Raw genomic sequence first — 19,697 nt, 5'->3', positions numbered from 1 at the left:
TATATGCACCTCTAATTTTACTAATAAATACATGAAGAACTAAACAGTATTTTTACATTTGAAGGAGTATAATGCCTTAAAATGCAAGGACATTTTTACCTGGCTGATTTTGGGAAACCTTCCCAGGAGAGTGCATCAGCCACTTTGTTAGCGGCTCTTGAAATGTGTTGTATCTCACCATCAAAGTGTTGACTAGCTAAATTGCACCAAAGAAGTTTTTTGTTCGTCTCTCTGGCTGTGTAAAGCCACTTCAGCGCAGCATTGTCATTCTGCAGTTGGAAGCGGAGTCCCCAAATGTATGGGCGTAGCTTCTCCAGAGCATACACAATGGCGTAATCTTTTTTTTCAGGGAATGACCAGTGGCTTTGCCTCTCAGAAAGTTCTTTTGCTGAGAAACACGACAGGATGGAATTGTTGATGTGGTCCTTATGGCTTTTAAACTCCTCCTACACCATGCTCGGAGGCATCTGTGATTCCCCATGAATCTGAGAATATAGCCACATCATCAAGGTAGGTGACTGTAAATTCCCCACATCCAGCCAGAAGGTTATGTAGCAATTTCTGGAAGGTGGAGGATGCATTTCCCAGTCCAAAAGGGAGCTACGCCCCCCCCCCACACACAGAAACTTCATTTATCTCACATGCCCTTGCATGCCCGACTGAGTCATACGAGGCATTACAAATAGGCTGTCTGGAACATTGTCAGGAAGGCTCACCTGGTGAGGGAAAAACTTCTCTTAAGGCCTATTGTATCCCCTAATGGCCCACTACCCTGAAACGGCCCTTCACAACTAGCTGTCTTCAATGGAAACATTCTACCTGGTGGATGTCAAGCCAGTGTAACCACGTCTGGAACATAGATACATAGTCTATATTCGTAAGTTTAGATATAAAAATGATACATGCACACAAATTGGATCATCATATTCTGGAAACCATAACTTTTTCATAGACACCTCACAGGCTATATTTTGTAGAAGATATGTCAGAACTACGTCATAAACGTATCGCAAGGATACTACTGTGATGAATATGCGGGCAGTGTCACTATCGTCTCCGCGGCTGCCCTGGAACCTACAAGGTGAAAATAACAAGCTCAGGTTTTTTGGGACATGAGAAGCTTTTCCCCAGGTTGGCTTCAGGTCTCAAGAGAGGTGGAGTGGCACGGCTGGGGAGGAGGAGCGGCTCCATCCCCGTGGGCTGTGGAGGTGCTGGACATCTCCAGGATGGGGGGGTTTGGCATTCCGGGTGCAGGGTAGCGTGTGCCTCATGCAGAAGGAGAGGGGCCGGCGGGCTCGCCTCCCCGAAGGTGACAGAAATATATGAAAATCTAAATCTGTGGTATGGCCACACCTTGAATACTTTGTGTCGTTCTGGTCGCCCCATCTCAGAAAAGATATATTAGACTTGAAAGTGTACAGACAAAGGTGACAAAAATCTTTAGGGGCAGGGAACAGCTACCATATGAGGAGAGGAAACGCCTGGAAATTTTCAACTTGGAAAAGAGACGATTCAGAGGAGATATGAGAGAGGTCTATAAAGTCATGATTGATGTGGAAGAAGTGATTCAGGAAGAGCTATTTGCCCCTTCACAGGGGTCACCCGTGAAGTTAATGAGCATCAGGTTTAAAAGAAACAAAAGGAAGTATTTCTTCACACAAGGCACAGTCAGCCTGTGGAACTCATTGCTAGGTGATGTTGTTTAGGCCAAATGCATAACTGGGTCCATGTAAGATCAAGGGAGAGAGGTTCATCAGTGGCTATTAGCCAGGATAGTGAAGGACGAAACCCCATGCTCTGGCTGTCTGTAAACCACTGACTGTCAGAGGATGGGAGCAGACGACTGAGGATGAAACACTCAACAATTGCACTGATCTGTTAATTGCCTCTGAAACATCTTCACTGGCCATTGTCAAACGACAGGACACTGGGCTAGATGGACCATTCGTCTGAATCCATACGGTCATTCTTATATTCTGAATCTGTTCCTCTGATGGATGGTTTGATTCAGACAAGCCTTTTCCAGGGGCTCCCTCCATTATAGGACTTGTGTGGCCATCATCCATGGTAGGGTGACAATACATATAGTTTCATTATGTATCTTTTTGGCCAGGACAGTCCCTTTTTTAAGTCCTGGGTGAGACTTTTTTTTTTTCCGGAAGGAGGAATTTGTCCTCTTTGCTCTTGATGTCATGATCAGCTGGGAACAGCAAAGAGGAGATATGCCCACTTCTGTCAAAGAAGTGGAGAGTGGAGGAATGTTCGGGGGAGGTGAGTGGAGATGCCAGCCACCTGCAAGGGATGAGGCAGAGCGGTTGGGGAGGAAACAGCCTCCTAAAACCCTGAGGGGACCCTTACAGAGTTACAGCAATAGGCAACAGCATCTCATGGGGGTGGGAGGCTTCGTGCGATCATCTGGGGGTCTCCTGTTTTCTCTTTGGGAATTATAGTCACCCTAAGGGGCTGCTCAGTGTGGGAGGCTGATGGAGGGCTACTGCCAGTTAGTGGCATGGTCCTATAGCACAAGTGACAGAGGCTGATGTTTTGAGCTGGAGCTGGAGCTGGGCTGGAAAACACACAACATTTTGACCCAAACTAAAATGTTTCCTTTGCATCCTCTTTGGGGGTGTGTCATAAATATAAAGGGAAGGGTAACCACCTTTCTCTATAGAGTACTATAAAATCCCTCCTGGCCAGAAGCAGCATCCTCTTACCTGTAAAGGGTTAAGAAGCTCAGCTAACCTGGCTGGCACCTGACCCTAAGGACCAATAAGGAGACATGATACTTTGAAATCTTGGGGTGGGGGAAGGGTTTTGTTTGTGCTCCTTCTTTACGTGGTTGTCCTCACTTGGGACTGAGAGAGGTAAGACAGAAATCCATCTTCTCCTGCCTATCCTAATCCAAGTCTCCAATATTGCAACCAGTGTAGGTAAACCAGGCAAGACGGATGAGTTTATCTTTTGTTTTATATGAATTTTCCCCGTGTTAAGAGGTAGGTTTATTCTTGGTTTTTTGTTTTTTTTTTTTTTTGTATCTTTATGGTTTTGCCCAGAGGGGGATCCTCTGTGTTTTGTATCTGAATACCCTGTAAAGTATTTTCCATCCTGATTTTAGAGAGATGATTTTTACCTTTCTTTTTTTAATAAAACCCTTCTTTTCAGAACCTGACTGATTTTTCTATTCTTCCAAGATCCAGGCGTTTGGGTCTTTGATGGTTTTGTAACCAATTGGTTAGGATATTATGCTTAAGCCTCCCCCGGAAAGGGGGTGTAGGTCATGGGGGGATATTCTGGGGGAAGACATCTCCAGGTGGTCTCTTCCCCTGTTCTTTGTTTAAAAGGCTTGGTGGTGGCAGCATAGGGTTCAGGACAAGGCAAAGTTTGTACCTTGAGGAAGTTTTTCACCTAAGCTACTAAGAATAAGCGTAGGGGGTCTTTCATGTGGTTCCCCACATCTCTGCCCTAGAGTTCAGAGTGGGGAAGGAACCCTGACAGGGTGACTTTTCACAGAAAATGGAACATTGTTCTCTGAAAGCTCAGCTGCCATGATGCTGCCCAGCTACAGCTGCCTGGATCCCCAAGAGAAATGGGAGGCTTTTCATTTGCCTCGTCCTCAGAACATAAATGATGGTTGAACTGACGGAGTCTCTGGCTGCGCTCTGGGTATGGAAAGGTTGAAACCTCCTGAGCAGTCTGCAGCTGGGTTATTGTGCCCATTAGCTACTCTCCACAGCCTTCCCACCTGTGTGTTGCCCCCTCCACACTGTACCATGTCCCTTCAGCACATCCTGTGGGCAGTGGCTACTGTGACAGACCCTGGTAGCACATCTCTGATGAGCCTGTGCTAGAGGGAGCTGGAGAGGGTCCTAGAGCAGGTGTGGAGGCCTAGAGGTTGTGGGTGGGGAGGCCTCGCTATCAGTGGATCACCAAGATCTTTGCGTAACTTTGGGGATCCCTTGATCCTGGGTCCCCCTTTTCATTGCTCAGGGAGAAGGGAAGGGACCCCCTTCCTAGAATGATCCGAGGGAAATTTCCATGTTGGGAGCCCTGTGGAATCTCCCTTCCCTGGCCTGCACCCTGGGTTTGTAATGCAGGACAGAGGGCTACTGGGGAGAAATCTGGTCCTATATTAGTAATATTTTTATTATTAATTTACTTATTTATTAATTATGTTTGAGCAAGATCACAGCTGTGCCACTGTTACCAGGTGGCCGCCCCCGAGGTAGCCATGTGACTAATCGGAACCATACGAACCGTGACGACAAACCCGGATCCCAGGAATAGAGCCTGCAGCAGGGCTCGGCACTGCAGTCCAGCTGACTAGCATCACCGCGCATCCCCTGTGATTTGGCCTCCTGCAGTTTGCCATTGGCTGTCACGGGGAGGAAACCTGGTGCAAACTAAGCCGAGCAGCTGAGGTTCCCTGATGGCCAAGTAGGCCCCAAGGGAATGTGCAAACCTGCTTCATAAAGAGAGTTTTCTCCCTGTCTGAACAGATACTGCCTGCAGCCTGCTGCCCACGCAACCCCTCCGGTGACTCCTTGTGCTCCAGGGTGAAGACCTCTGGTGTCAGCAGCTCCCCTTCCAGCAGGAATTGGGTACGTTGGCAGGTTTGGCTATCTTTAAAATGTGAAGTGGAGGGGAAAGGCTGCAAGATGTTTCCATTGGCAGATATTGTCTGAAGCAGCAGAGGACTCAGTGATGGGGCTGGAGGGAAGGAAGCGCCACGTCATTTGGGAAATCCTCCCCTACATCTACCCATGCTGCACAGTGAATAATTTTAGCTACACAGAAATCTGACATTCCAAGCGAGCTCAGAGTGTCAAAACCCTGATGCCCTGTGTCAGGATTTCTCAAGGTCTCCTCTTTCTGTAGATGCTCTGGGCCCCATAATGCTCTGGGCTGAGCAAGAAGAGACCCCAGGGAATAAGAGTTACTAGTTCCCAATCAAGCCAGGTTTATTTTGTCCTGGAAATTTAATCAGCAAATGCATTTTCAACCATTTTATTCTCTGGCTCGATTGTGAATGCAAGAATTCAGGGCCGTGCACTCAACCACTTTGTAATACCTGTGAAAGACTTTCCAAAAGGTCCTGGAGAACAGAACCGCTGGTCCGTGTTTCAGCAAAGAGTAGATCTGAGGTGCATGAAAGGGGAGTGTAATAGTGGTTTAAATGTAGATTACACACATCACCTGTTACACGAGCATGGTTGAAGTAACTTGCACCCTCAGCTGGATATTAGTGCAAACTTAGTGTTTGCACTATTCACCCTTTTGTAACACCAACCCCACCCCGCCCAGCTGAAATAACTCTCTGTCTTTTCTGTCAAGCTTCTCATTTGCCAAATACAGGATGCAGATCCTGTGAGGATGAAGGGAAGTCTATAGGACAATTGAACTCTCTGCATTCAGTCAACATTGGCTAGGAAAATCACTTCAGCTTCTCTTGGAGGGATTTTGGGGGGTCAGAGTATATCACTGGGAGCATTTGGCAAGGGAAAGTTAATGGAGTCCTCTTCTAATTGAATTGAAACATGTAAATCTGGAGTGATGACGTTACAGTTAATGTTACTGAATTCAGAAAATGGTGCTAAAAATGATCTCATGTGCTCCAAAGAGGTAGTGGCATAATTTGGACTCTCTGGATAGGATAAAGTAAATAAAATATATATAATGAGGCAATGAAACACGTAAATAGCTTCAGTGCAGGGTAGATAAATACTATGACCATTTTCACCGTGCACTTCCCATGTGTTTACACAAATGTTATGATACAATGGGCCACACTCAGAAGTGCAGGGCCAAAAAGGGTGTTTGTGGGAAGGTCACAATTGCAAAAGCACACAGTGCTCCAATAGGCTGTGGAACTGTGAGCCACAAGATATCAATGGGGCCAGTTGCTTAGAAGAATGCAAAGAGGGGCAGGGTGTTTAAATGGGTTACTATTGGTGCTGAAAATGCAAAACTATGTTTTTGCTGATCTTCCTTGAACTCCAGGGAGTCTCTAGAATTCCACTCAGAGCAGAATGATGTCTCAATAAATATTATCTAATCTCCTGTGCTTTTTTCCTTCAGGAAGAAAAGTTTAAAACTCATCGGACCTTCTCAGTCCATTATGTCCGCTGTCAATAAAACAAAATTCAACCCTGCAGTTTTCTTTCTCACCGGGATACCTGGGAAGGAAGACGTCCATCTCTGGATCTCTATCCCCTTCTGCTTAGTGTATGTTACTTCAATAGTAGGAAATTCACTCATTCTGTTTGCTATAAAAACAGATCCAAGCCTCCATGAGCCCATGTACATTTTACTTTCCATGTTGGCCATCACAGACCTTGGTTTATCGATAAGCACTATACCGACGATACTGGGTATATACTTGTTTAACTCTAGGGAAATCAGCCTCAATGCTTGTTTTACCCAGATGTTCTTTATCCACTTTCTTGCAATAATTGAATCCGCCATGCTTTTGATGATGGCCTTTGATCGCTTCATTGCAATCTGTAACCCACTGAGATATGCTTCCATCTTAACCCTGCCGAGATTAGCCAAGATGGGGTCGGTGTTTGTGCTAAGAGGTGTGGCCGTAACATTACCATTCCCCTTACTCCTGAAACGGTTCCAATACTGTCGAGCCAACATCCTCTCCCATTCTTACTGCCTGCACCAGGACATCATGAAGTTGGCATGTGCGGACATCACAGTCAATAACATCTATGGCTTGTTTGTTACACTCATAACGCTGTGGTTGGACTCGCTGCTCATCTTCCTCTCTTATGTGATGATCCTTAAAACAGTGCTGAGCATCACCTCCCACATGGAGTGCCTCAGGGCCTTGAACACCTGCGTCTCCCACCTCTGCGCCGTCCTGGTTTTCTACATACCAGAGTTCAGCCTGACTGTCATACACAGATTCTGGAAGAGCTCTTCTCCCTTGCTACAAATTCTCCTGGGCTACAGCTACTTGCTGGGCCCGCCCCTGATTAATCCAATAGTGTACAGTGTGAAAAGCAAACACCTTCGTGCAAGGATAATTAGGGTGTTTGTCAAATAAATAATCAGTTCATCATATGGTGATACAGGAGTTAAGAAAAATAGACCATGGCCACCTATTCAACCCTGCACCCTTATGTGTGAGTCGAGAGCCATGTCTACACTACCCGCTGGATCGGCGGGTAGTGATCGATCCCCGATTGCTCTGCTGTCGACTCCGGAACTCCATCAGGACGAGAGGCGGAAGCAGAGTCAACAGGGGATGGGCGGCCGTCGATCCAACGCCGCGAGGATGCGAAGTAAGTGATTCTAAGTCAATCTAAGATACGGCAACTTCAGCTATGCTATTCTTGGAGCTAAAGTTGCGTATCTTAGATCGATTCCGCCCCCCCAGTGTAGACCAGGCCTAGAATGATTTCCACTCTTTCCACTGATCTCCACTCTTTAGGGAGAAGTTCAGAAGGGGTGTAAGACGTGGAGTAGTGGAAGTGGGGCTGTTCCCACTCACTGGTCAGAGAGGACAGGGCACTGGGGGAATGAGACCAAGGCTAACAGCAGCATATACAAAGTGACTGTGCTCGTGGAGAGCCAGGGGACTGGTGAGATGTTGGCCCATGAAGAGCCGTGTCAGTGGCTGTTCCAACCTCAGTATTCCGGTCAATACAGTTAATAAAGAGAAGGAGTGTGGAGGTTGTTTCACATTACACCTGGCCTGTCACACTGTCCAAATCATAGAATCATAGAATCATAGAATATCAGGGTTGGAAGGGACCTCAGCAGGTCATCTAGTCCAACCCCCTACACAAAGCAGGACCAATCCCCAACTAAATCATCCCAGCCAGGGCTTTGTCAAGCCTGACCTTAAAAACTTCAAAGGAAGGAGATTCCACCACCTCCCTAGGGAACACATTCCAGTGTTTCACCACCCTCCTGGTGAAAACATTTTTCCTAATATCCAACCTAAACCTCCTGCACTGCAACTTGAGACCATTCCTCCTTCTTCTGTCATCTGCTACCACTGAGAACAGTCTAGATCCATCCTCTTTGGAACACTGTTTCAGGTAGTTGAAAGCAGCTATCAAATCCCCCCTCATTCTTCTCTTCCACAGATTTAACAATCCCAGTTCCCTCAGCCTCTTCTCATAAGTCATGTGTTCCAGTCCCCTAATCATTTTTGTTGCCCTCCGCTGGACTCTTTCCAATTTTTCCACATCCTTCTTGTAGTGTGGGACCCAAAACTGGACACAGGACTCCAAATGAGGCCTCACCAAGGTCGAATAGAGGGGAACGATCACGTCCCTCGATCTGCTCGCTATGCCCCTACTTATACACCCCAAAATGCCATTGGCCTTCTTGGCTACAAGGGCACACTGTTGACTCATATCCAGCTTCTGATCGACTGTAACCCCTAGGTCCTTTTCTGCAGAACTGCTGCTGAGCCATTCGGTCCCTAGCCTGTAGCGGTGCATGGGATTCTTCCATCCTAAGTGCAGGACTCTGCATGGGTCCTTGTTGAATCTAATCAGATTTCTTTTTGCCCAATCCCCTAATTTGTCCAGGGCCCTCTGTATCCTATCCCTACCCTCCAGAGTATCTACCTCTCCTCCCAGTTTTAGTGTCATCTGAAAACTTGCTGAGGTCTTGCAGAGCTCTTCTGCAGTCACAGTCCTAGTGCTTCCTGAGTGCTCTGGGAGCTGCATGATCCATGCTCCAGCTGTGGACAGGGGCTATTCAAGGGACACAGTCCCGCACCCTTCCCCCATGCCCTCACCCAGGTGCTTGAGACAGAGACATGATTAACACAGGAGCCCCAGGAGAAGCCATTCAGGTAACATCCCCTGCCCATTATTGATGGCTCTGCACACAGAAGTATATTTCCTAGTACTCCTCCACTCTGTTTGTGCTGTCCCAGCAATGCAGTCACAACAATCTCCTGTCTCAGCCCAGCCCATTCAGTGTAGGCTGAGCACCTTCTCAGAAGCCAAAAGCAGGACACAGGCAGGAGCCCTGCCCCCTACATGGCCTCACCCCTGGTCCTCTTCTTTCCCCAAGCCTCACCCACTGACTAGGCTGGACATCACAGACAGGCCATGGTAAGAGGAGCCCAGGGAGCAAGTGCTGCTCTGGGGACCCCCAGATCCTCCATCTGTCCCCTAACTTGGGGCGTGGCCTCATAGCGGGTAGAGGGGGAGCTAAGGACCTCCTCCTCCCTCTGACTGTGAAAAGGGTGGTGCTGCCCATGAGCCTTCCGCAGGCATGGATCAGCATGGCAGGTAATACAGGACAAATGCTCGTCTAAAGTCATTCAGCCCACAGCGGGACTTGAACTCTGTATTTCGGGACTCTCCTGCCCAACTGGGGATGGGCAGTACACTCTAATTCACCACTCCTTTTGCCCCACCACCACAGCCAGAGCCAGAGTAGCGAGCCCCCCTCTCCCAGAGCAGCCCAGAGCTTCCACACACCGCATGGCTGAACCAATGATCCCCCCACCCCAACCCCAATGTTGGAGGAGCCCTGGGACGGCTGGAGCACTGCCAGCCATGCCGAGCTCACTCTCCTGAGACCCCAAGCCAGCCCATGGGAAAAGCATGTCTCTTCCCAAAGAACCTGAGCTTTTTATATGCCCCCGATATTGATCTTAGTGCTATGATTGTGGTATGACTATGATCTAGTTATGTGTGTCTTGTAGAAAAAAGATTCTTGGGTGTTTACTATGGAAAGCTGTGATGTGGAGAATATGATGGTCCTATTTGTGTGCTTGTATCATTTTTGCATCTGAAATTATGAATATAGAGTATGTATCTGTATTTCAAATGTAGTTCACTCCATTTTGGTATGTCAATTTGACTGCTATATAACATGGGGAGTGATACCATGTCTTGGCCTCACTCCCCACACAAGAGAACTCCTGGAAACAGCTGAGGAACAATTTCTGAACAGGGGGAAGTGCTGATCCCAAGCTAAAAGGATTTCTAGCTTGTGTTTGAAAATTTGATAGCCTGCTTGTCCCATCACCCAGGGTGAGAAATTGTTCATTCATATCCATTTTATTTTGCGTGTTACACTTAGTTTCCATTTTTTGTTTATGTGCTGGATAATGTGCTTTAATCGGGTTTCTATTCATTTAAAATCCATCTTTTTGTAGGAAATCAAACTATTTTATGCTATATCTTTACCAGCGTGTTTTGAGTGAAATGGCTTGGGAAAATCCCAGCTTTGTGTACAAAGGCTGTCGTATATCCTTCCCACATCAAGGGGAAAGCCACCTAGATTAATGAGCTTGTGTTGTACTCCTGTGCCCTGCAAAATGGTATAATTTGGGGTTTATACTCCAGTAAGGGAGCAAAGGCTGGGGAGTTGGGAAATTGTCTGTTGTCTCCAGCCTGTCCTTGAGTGGCTCACTAAAGCACTCGGGCCGCTCAGTTGGGGGTGTGGCACCACCTACCGTTGTGTTGGGTGATAACAGGGCTTGAAGAGGCTGTCTTTGTCACCAGCAAAGCAGTGTACGATTGGCCAGCCATGCTGGAGGGATGAGCGGCACAGGGGTTCCCACAGCACCGAGACTGCCCCCTGGGGGTGACAACCTGTCACAGCGCTCTGTGTTTCTCAGCTTCCTGGTTTCATCAGTAATCTCCATGGAGTGCAGCGAGATTCCTGAAGAAGCTGAGTAGCACATATTGCCTCCTCAGCTACCCTGGAACCTGCTTGGCACATAAGAATAAAAAGGTCCCTGTGCGAACCCTGCAACTGGCAGCGAGTGGCCACAGCAGCACCAGGGAGGCTGAGCCTGTCCAGGCCTATGTCCACCACTGGCACTTCCCCCCGTTCAGTCTTTGTTCCTCAGGTGTTTGCAGGAGTTCCCTTGTGTAGGGAGTGAGGCCAAGAGATAGTTTTATTCCATCCAGCTTAGATAGTGGAAAAATACAGGTAACCACAATGGAGTCAGTGTCATGTGGTCTGGTCACATGCTGTCAAGGCTGAATCCCCACTCTGTCACTCCGAGTGCAGAAGGTGGGGGCCCACAAGGAGTCTAAAAAATAATACTGGCCACTCCAGGCTTGTAGTAAACTCCCAAGGTTACAGCTTTTCTCTGACCGTGGCTTGGTAATTGCTGACACCACCCAAATGCAAAACAAAAACAAAAACAAAAACAAAATAAAACAACTTGGACCCAGGAAGGAGCACTTGGGAATTCCTCTCTGTGGGGGATGCAAAAGTCCTCCCCCCCGTTCCCCAGGGAAGAACTGGAAAAGAAAACAAAGAAAGTAGCTGTTGCCACCAGCTAATCACACAGCATGTGCACAAACCTCTTAGAACACCAAAAATCCTGTCTTCTTCTTAAAAAAGGGAAATTTTATTAAAAACAAAGAGGAAGAAAAATACATCCAGAACTTAGGCTTTTGCTAGATTTGAAAAGAGCAATTCCAATAATTAAGCACCCGAAATAGCTTTTGTGGGGGTTCAGCTTAAAGGTTACAAGCAAACAAAAGCATCTGGGGTTAGCACAGAGGAGATCTAAAAGCCAAAAAAAAGAAATAAACCTAATAATGTCTCTTTAACCGTGCCCTGTCCCATGATTTCTTCTAGGTACGGAAGATGAATTTTTATACCTGGTTCAAGCTTTACACAGCATTGCTGCTTAAAGCATTGCTGGTCCCTGGCTCATTCTTCAGAGACCAACAGACAAAGGGAAAGTTTCTTTCCCAATTTGAAAAGTTCTAGCCTTCCCATTGGCTCTTTTGGTTAGGTGCCCACTCCTTTTGTTTTACCTGTGGGCTTGTTCACCCTTTACAGGTAAAGCAAAGAGAGAACAGACACCAAGAGGGATTTTACAGCTGACTGCCTGTCTGGGTGTTCATAAAAGGGAGCTACCCTCCCTACACCTTCACTTATCTCATGCCCCCCAAATCACAGAAAGTGCTGGCCAGCCTGGTTCAGGTCAGGTCTACGCCATCTGGGATTTCTTCCTGGAAGTTTAGGAAAGAGAGTTAATAAATGACATGCACAGCTAATTTTACTAATAATTACATGAAGAACTAAACAGTACTTTTACATTTGGCGGACTACAATGCCTTAGAATGCAGGGACATTTTTACCTGGCTGATTCTGGGAAACCTTCCCGCGAGAGTGCATCAGCCACTTTGTTAGCGGCTCTTGAAATGTGATGTATCTCAACATCAAAGCGTTGACTAGCTAAACAGCAGCAAAGATGTTTTTTGTTCATCTCTCTGACTGTGTGAAGCCATTTCAGCGCACATGGTCAGTCTGCAGTTGGAAGCGCAGTCCCCAAATATATGGGCATAGCTTCTCCAGAACATACACAATGGCATAATCTTCTTTTTCAAAGAGAGACCAGTGGCTTTGCCTCTCAGAAAGTTCTTTTGCTGAGAAACACGACAGGATGGAATTGCTGATGTGGTCCTTATTGCAGTTAAACTCCGCCTACACCATGCTCAGAGGCATCTGTGATTCCCCATGAATCTGAGAATATAGCCACATCATCAAGGTAGGTGACTGCAAATTCCCCAAATCCAGCCAGAAGGTTATGTAGCAATTACTAGAAGGTGGAGGATGCATTTCACATTCCGAAACAGAGCTATCCCCCACGCAGAAACTTCATTTATCCCACATGCCCTTGCATGCCCGACTGAGTCATAGGAGCCACTACTCATAGGCTGTCTGGAACATTCTCAGGAAGGCTCACCTGGTGAGGGATAAACTTCTCTTAAGGCCTATTGTTTCCCCTAATGGCCCACTACCCTAAACCGGCCCTTCACAGCTAGCTGTCTTCAATGGAAACATTCTACCTGGTGGTTGTCAAGCCAGTGTAACCACGTCTGGAACATAGATACATAGTCTATATTCGTAAGTTAAGATATAAAAATGATACATGCACACAAATAGGATCATCATATTATGGAAACCATAACTTTTTCTTAGACACCTCACAGGCTATATTTTGTAGAAGATATGTCAGAACTACGTCATAAACATATCGCAAGGAAACTACTGTGATGAATATGTGGGCAGTGTCACAACCGTCTCCTCGGCTGCCCTGGAACCTACAAGATGAAAATAACAAGCTCAGGGTTTTTGGGACGAGAGAAGCTTTTCCCCAGGTTGGCTTCAGGTCTCAAGAGAGGTGGAGTGGCATGGCTCGGCGGGGGCGGCTCCATCCCCGTGGGCTGTAGAGGCTCTGGGCATCTCCAGGATGTGGGGGCTTGGCATTCCGGGTGCAGGGTAGGGTGTGACTTGTGCAGAAGGAGAGGGGCCGGTGGGCTCGCCTCCCTCAAGAGTAACAGAAATATACGAATCTCTCTATCTGTGGTATGCCCACACCTTGAATACTTTGTGTAATTCTGGTCGCCCCATCTCAGAAAAGATATATTAGACTTGGAAAGTGTACAGACAAAGGTGACAAAAATCTTTAGGGGCAGGGAACAGCTTCCATATGAGGAGAGGAAAAGCCTGGGAATTTTCAACTTGGAAAAGAGACGATTCAGAGGAGATATGAGAGAGGTCTATAAAGTCATGATTGATGTGGAGGAAGTTATTCAGGAAGAGCTATTTGCCCCTTCACAGAGGTCACACATGAAGTTAATGAGCATCAGGTTTAAAAGAAACAAAAGGAATTATTTCTTCACACAAGGCACAGTCAGCCTGTGGAACTCATTGCTAGGTGACGTTGTGAAGGCCAAATGCATAACTGGGTCCAGGTAAGATCAAGGGAGAGAGATTCATCAGTGGTTATTAGCCAGGATAGTGAGGGACGAAACCCCATGCTCTGGTGTCTGTAAACCACTGACTGTCAGAGGATGGGAGCAGATGACGGAGGATGAAACACTCAACAATTGCACTGATCTGTTAATTGCCTCTGAAGCATCTTCACCGGCCATCGTCAAACGACAGGACACTGGGCTAGATGGACCATTGGTCTGAATCCATATGGTCATTCTTATGTTCTTATCTGTTCCTCTGATGGATGGTTTGATTCAGACAAGCCTTTTCCAGGGGCTCCCTCCATTATAGAGTTGTGTGGCCATCGTCCATGGTAGGGTGACAATACATATAGTTTCATTATGTATCTTTTTGGCCAGGACAGTCCCTTTTTTAAGTCCTGTGTCAGGCTTTTATTTTTCCGGAAGGAGGAATTTGTCCTCTTTGCTCTTGCTGTCTTGATCAGCTGGGAACAGCAAAGAGGAGATATGCCCACTTCTGTCAAAGAAGTGGGGAAGTGGAGAGTGGAGGAATGTTCGGGGGAGGTGAGTGCAGATGCCAGCCACCTGCAAGGGATGAGGCAGAGCTGTGGGGGAGAAAACAGCCTCCTGAAACCCTGAGGGGGCCCTTACAGAGTTACAGCAATAGGCAACAGCATCTCATGGGGGTGGGAGCCTTAATGCGATCATCTGGGGGTCTCCTGTTTTCTCTTTGGGAATTATAGTCACCCTAAGGGGCTGCTCAGTGTGGGACGCTGGCAGAGGGCTACTGACAGCTAGTAGCTGGAGGTGGGCTGGAAAACACACAACATTTTGACCCAAACTAAAATGTTTCCTTTGCATCCTTTTTGGGGGTGTGTCATAAATATAAAGGGAAGGGTAACCACCTTTCTGTATGGAGTGCTATAAAATCCCTCCTGGCCAGAAGCAACATCCTGTTACCTGTAAAGGATTAAGAAGCTCAGCTAACCTGGCTGGCACCTGACCCAAAGGACCAGTAAGGAGACATGATACTTTGAAATCTTGGGGTGGTGGAAGGGTTTTGTTTGTGCTCATTGTTTACGTGGTTGTCCTCTCTTGGGACTGAGAAAGGTAAGACAGAAATCCATCTTCTCCTGCCTATCCTAATCCAAGTCTCCAATATTGCAACCAGTGTAGGTAAGCCAGGCAAGACGGATGAGTTTATGTTTTGTTTTATGTGAATTTTCCCTGTCTTAAGAGGGAGGTTTATTCCTGTTTTCTGTAACTTTAAGGTTTTGCCCAGAGGGGGATCCTCTCTGTTTTGTATCTGAATACCCTGTAAAGTATTTTCCATCCTGATTTTAGAGAGATGATTTTTACCTTTCTTTTTTTAATAAAACCCTTCTTTTCAGAACCTGACTGATTTTTCCATTGTTCCAAGATCTAGGAGTTTGGGTCTTTGATGGTTTTGTAACCAATTGGTTAGTATATTATTCTTAAGCCTCCCCAGGAAAGGGGGTGTAGGACTTGCGGGGATATTTTGGGGGAAGACGTCTCCGTGTCGTCTCTTCCCCTGTTCTTTGTTTAAAATGCTTGGTGGTGGCAGCATAGGGTTCAAGGAGAAGGCAAAGTTTGTACCTTAGGGAAGTTTTTAAGCTTAGGGGTTATTTCATGCGGGTCCCTACATCTTTACCCTAGGGTTCAGAGTGGGGAAGGAACCCCACAGGGTGACTTTTCATAGAAAATGGAACATTGTTCTCTGAAAGCTCAGCTGCCATGATGTTACCCAGCTGCACCTGCCTGGATCCCCAAAAGAAATGGGAGGCTTTTCATCTGCCTCATCCTCAGAACATAAATGATGGTTGAACTGATGAAGGGACCCCTTCCTGGAACGATCCGAGGGAAATTCCATGTAGGGAGCCTTGTGGAATCTCCCTTCCCCTGCACCCTGGGTTTGTAATACAGGACAGGGGGCTGCTGGGGAGAAATCTGGTCCTATATTAATAATATTTTGATTGTTAATTTACTTATTTATTAATTTTATTTCAGCAAGATCACAGCTGTAACATTGTTACCAGGTGGCCGCCCCCGAGGTAGCCATGTGACTAATCGGAACCATACGAACCGTGACGACAAACCCGGATCCCAGGAATAGAGCCTGCAGCAGGGCTTGGCACTGCAGTCCAGTTGACTAGCATCACCGCGCATCCCCTGTGATTTGGCCTCCTGCAGTTTGCCATTGGCTGTCACGGGGATGAAACCTGGTGCAAACTAAGCCGAGCAGCTAAGGTTCCCTGATGGCCAAGTAGGCCCCAAGGGAATGTGCTAACCTGCTTCATAAAGACAGTTCCCTCCCTGTCTGAACAGATACTGCCTGCAGCCTGCTGCCCACGCAACCTGTCCGGTGACTCCTTGTGCTACAGGGTGAAGACCTCTGGTGTCAGCAGCTCCCCTTCCAGCAGGAATTGGGTATGTTGGCAGGTTTGGCTATCTTTAAAATGTGAAGTAAAGGGGAAAGGCTGCAACGTGTTTCCATTGGCAGATATTGTCCGAAGCAGCAGAGGACTCAGTGATGGGGCTGGAGGGAAGGCAGCGCTAGGTCATTTGGGAACTCCTCCCCTACATCTACCCATGCTGCACAGTGAATAATTTCAGCTACACAGAAATCTGACATTCAAAGCGAGCCCAGAGTGTTTTAAAACCCTGATGCTCCATGTCAGGATTTCCAAAGAGCTCCTCTTTCTGTAGATGCCGTGTGCTCTGGGCCCGATAATGCTCTGGGCTGCGAAAGAAGAGACCCCAGGGAATAAGAGTTACTAGTTCCCCAATCATGCCAGGTTTATTTTGTCCTGGAAATTTAATCAGCAAATGCATTTTTAACCATTTTATTCTCTGGCTCGATTGTGAATCCGTGCACTCCACCACTTTGTAATACTTGTGAAAGACCTTCCAAAAGGTCCTGGAGAACAGAACCGCTGGTCCGTGTTTCAGCAAAGAGTAGATCTGAGGTGCATGAAAGGGGAGAGTAATAGTGGTTTGAATGTGATTTACACACATCACCTGTTACACAAGCTTGGCTGAGGTAACTTGCACACTCAGCTGGATATTAGTGCAAACTTAGTGTTTGCACTATTCACCCTTTTGTAACAGCAACCCCACCCCGCCCAGCTGAAATAACTCTCTGTCTTTTCTGTCAAGCTTCTCATTTGCCAAATACAGGATGCAGATCCTGTGAGGATGAAGGGAAGTCTATAGGACAATTGAACTCTCTGCATTCAGTCAACATTGGCTAGGAAAATCACTTCAGCTTCTCTTGGAGGGATTTTGGGGGGTCAGAGTATATCACTGGGAGCATTTGGCAAGGGAAAGTTAATGGAGTCCTCTTCTAATTGAATTGACACATGTAAATCTGGAGTCATGCCGTTACAGTCAATGTTTTTGAACTCAGAAAATGGCGCGAAAAATGATCTCCTGTGCTCCAAAGAGGTAGTGGCATAATTTGGACTCTCCGGATAGGATAAAGTGCCACACTCAGAAGGGCAGGGCCAAAAAGGGTGTCTGTGGGAAGGTCACAACTGCAAAAGCACACAGTGCTCCAATAGGCTGCGGAACTCTGAGCCACAAGATCTCAATGGGGCCAGTTGCTTAGAAGAATGCAAAGAGGGGCAGGGTGTTTATATGGGTTACTATTGGTGCTGAAAATCCAAAACTATGTTTTTGCTGATCTTCCTTGAACTCCAGGGAGTCTCTAGAATTCCACTCAGAGCAGAATAATGTCTCAATAAATATCATCTAGTCTCCTGTGCTTTTTCCTTCCAGGAAGAAAAGTTTAAAACTCATCGGACCTTCTCAGTCCATTATGTCAGCTGTCAATAAAACCAAATTCAACCCTGCAGTTTTCTTTCTCACCGGGATACCTGGGAAGGAAGACATCCATCTCTGGATCTCTATCCCCTTCTGCTTAGTGTATGTTACTTCAATAGTAGGAAATTCACTCATTCTGTTTGCTATAAAAACAGATCCAAGCCTCCATGAGCCCATGTACATTTTACTTTCCATGTTGGCCGTCACAGACCTTGGTTTATCGATAAGCACTATACCGACGATACTGGGTATATACTTGTTTAACTCTAGGGAAATCAGCCTCAATGCTTGTTTTACCCAGATGTTCTTTATCCACTTTCTTGCAACACTTGAATCCGCCATGCTTTTGATGATGGCCTTTGATCGCTTCATTGCTATCTGTAACCCACTGAGATATGCTTCCATCTTAACCCTGCCGAGAATAGCCAAGATGGGGTTGGTGGTTGTGCTAAGAGGTGTGGCCATAGAATTACCATTCCCCTTACTCCTGAAACGGTTCCAATACTGTCGAGCCAACGTCCTCTCCCATTCCTACTGCCTGTACCAGGACGTCATGAAGTTGGCATGTGCGGACATCACATTCAATAATATCCATGGCTTGTTTGTAACAATCATAACGCTGTGGTTGGACTCGCTGCTCATCTTCCTCTCTTATGTGATGATCCTCAAAGCAGTGCTGAGTATCGCATCCCACATGGAGTGCCTCAGGGCCTTGAACACCTGCGTCTCCCACCTCTGCGCCGTCCTGGTCTTCTACATGCCAGAGTTCAGCCTGACTGTCATACACAGATTCTGGAAGAGCTCTTCTCCCTTGCTTCAAATTCTCCTGGGCTATATCTACTTGCTGGGCCCGCCCCTGATTAATCCAGTAGTGTACAGCATGAAAAGCAAACATCTTCGTGCAAGGATAATTAGGGTGTTTGTCAAATGAATAGTCAGTTCATCATCCAGTGACACAGGAGTTAAGAAAAACAGGCCGTGGCCACCTATTCAATCCTGGAACCTTACGTGTGAGCCTAGGGCCATGTCTACACGATCTCCGATTGCTCTGCTGTCGACTCCGGAACTCCACCAGGGCAAGAGGTGGAAGCGGAGTCAACAGGGGGGCTGCGGCCGTTGATCCAATGCCGTGAGGCCATGGAGAAAGTGATTCTAAGTCCATCTAAGATACGTCAACTTCAGCTATGCTATACTCGTAGCTTTAGTTGCATATCTAGATCGATTCTGCCCCCCCCCACCCCACAGTGTAGACCAGGGGTAGAAGAGCTACTGATTTCCACTCTTTAGAGAGAGGTTCAGATGGGGTGTAAGACACGGAGCAGTGGAAATGGGGCTGTTCCAACTCGCTGGTCAGAGAGGACACGGCACTGGGGGAAGGAGACCAAGGCGGGCAGCAGCATATACGAAGTGACTGTGCTCATGGAGAGCCAGGGGAATCGTGAGATGTTGGCCCATAAAGTGCCATATCGGTGGCTGTTCCAACCTCAGAATTCCGGTCAATACAGTGAATCAAGAAAAGGGGTGTGGAGGTTGTTTCCCATTTCACCTGGCCTGTCACACTGTCCAAATCATAGAATCATAGAATATCAGGGTTGATAGGGACCTCAGGAGGTCATCTAGTCCAACACCCTGCTCAAACCAGGAACAATTCCCAACTAAATCATCCCAGCCTGGGCTTTGTCAAGCCTGACCTTAAAAACTTCAAAGGAAGTGTGCCATTGGCCTTCTTGGCAACAAGGGCACACTGTTGACTCATATCCAGCTTCTCATCCACTGTAACCCCTTGGTCCTTTTCTGCAGAACTGCTGCCGAGCCATTCGGTCCCTAGCCTGTAGTGGTGCATGGGATTTTTCCATCCTAAGTGCAGGACTCTGCATTGGTCCTTGTTGAACCTCATCAGATTTCTTTTGGCCCAGTCCTCTAATTTGTCCAGGGCCCTCTGTATCCTATCCTTAGCCTCCAGCGTATCTACCTCTCCTCCCAGTTTAGTGTCATCTGCAAACTTGCTGAGGTCTTGCAGCGCTCTTCTGCAGTCACAGTCCTCGTCCTTCCTGAGCGCTCTGGGAGCTTCATGATCCATTCCACAGCTGTGGACAGGGGCTATTCAAGGGACACAGTCCCGCACCCTTCCCCCATGCCCTCACCCAGGTGCTTGAGACTGAG

At 47.1% G+C, this 19,697-nt stretch overlaps 2 protein-coding genes across 2 annotated transcripts; both read left to right on the top strand.

Annotated features, from left to right (window-relative positions):
• Positions 1-6,115: 6,115 nt before the first annotated feature.
• LOC144279286 (olfactory receptor 51G2-like) lies at positions 6,116-7,051 on the top strand. The gene has a single exon (XM_077840775.1). It carries the CDS (start codon positions 6,116-6,118, stop codon positions 7,049-7,051), a length of 936 nt encoding a protein of 311 aa, XP_077696901.1.
• Positions 7,052-17,529: 10,478 nt separating this feature from the next.
• Positions 17,530-18,465, top strand: LOC144279276 (olfactory receptor 51G2-like). The gene has a single exon (XM_077840769.1). The coding sequence runs from the start codon at positions 17,530-17,532 to the stop codon at positions 18,463-18,465; it is 936 nt and encodes a 311-aa protein (XP_077696895.1).
• Positions 18,466-19,697: the final 1,232 nt, after the last annotated feature.

Source organism: Eretmochelys imbricata, chromosome 1 (genome assembly GCF_965152235.1).
Source record: "Eretmochelys imbricata isolate rEreImb1 chromosome 1, rEreImb1.hap1, whole genome shotgun sequence".
Classification (NCBI taxonomy): domain Eukaryota; kingdom Metazoa; phylum Chordata; order Testudines; family Cheloniidae; genus Eretmochelys; species Eretmochelys imbricata.
This window is presented reverse-complemented; position numbering and strand designations above follow the sequence as displayed.

Coding starts and splice junctions, on each gene's coding strand:
- LOC144279286 (XM_077840775.1), top strand. CDS start 6,116: ATGTCCGCTGTCAATAAAACAAAATTCAACCCTGCAGTTTTCTTTCTC.
- LOC144279276 (XM_077840769.1), top strand. CDS start 17,530: ATGTCAGCTGTCAATAAAACCAAATTCAACCCTGCAGTTTTCTTTCTC.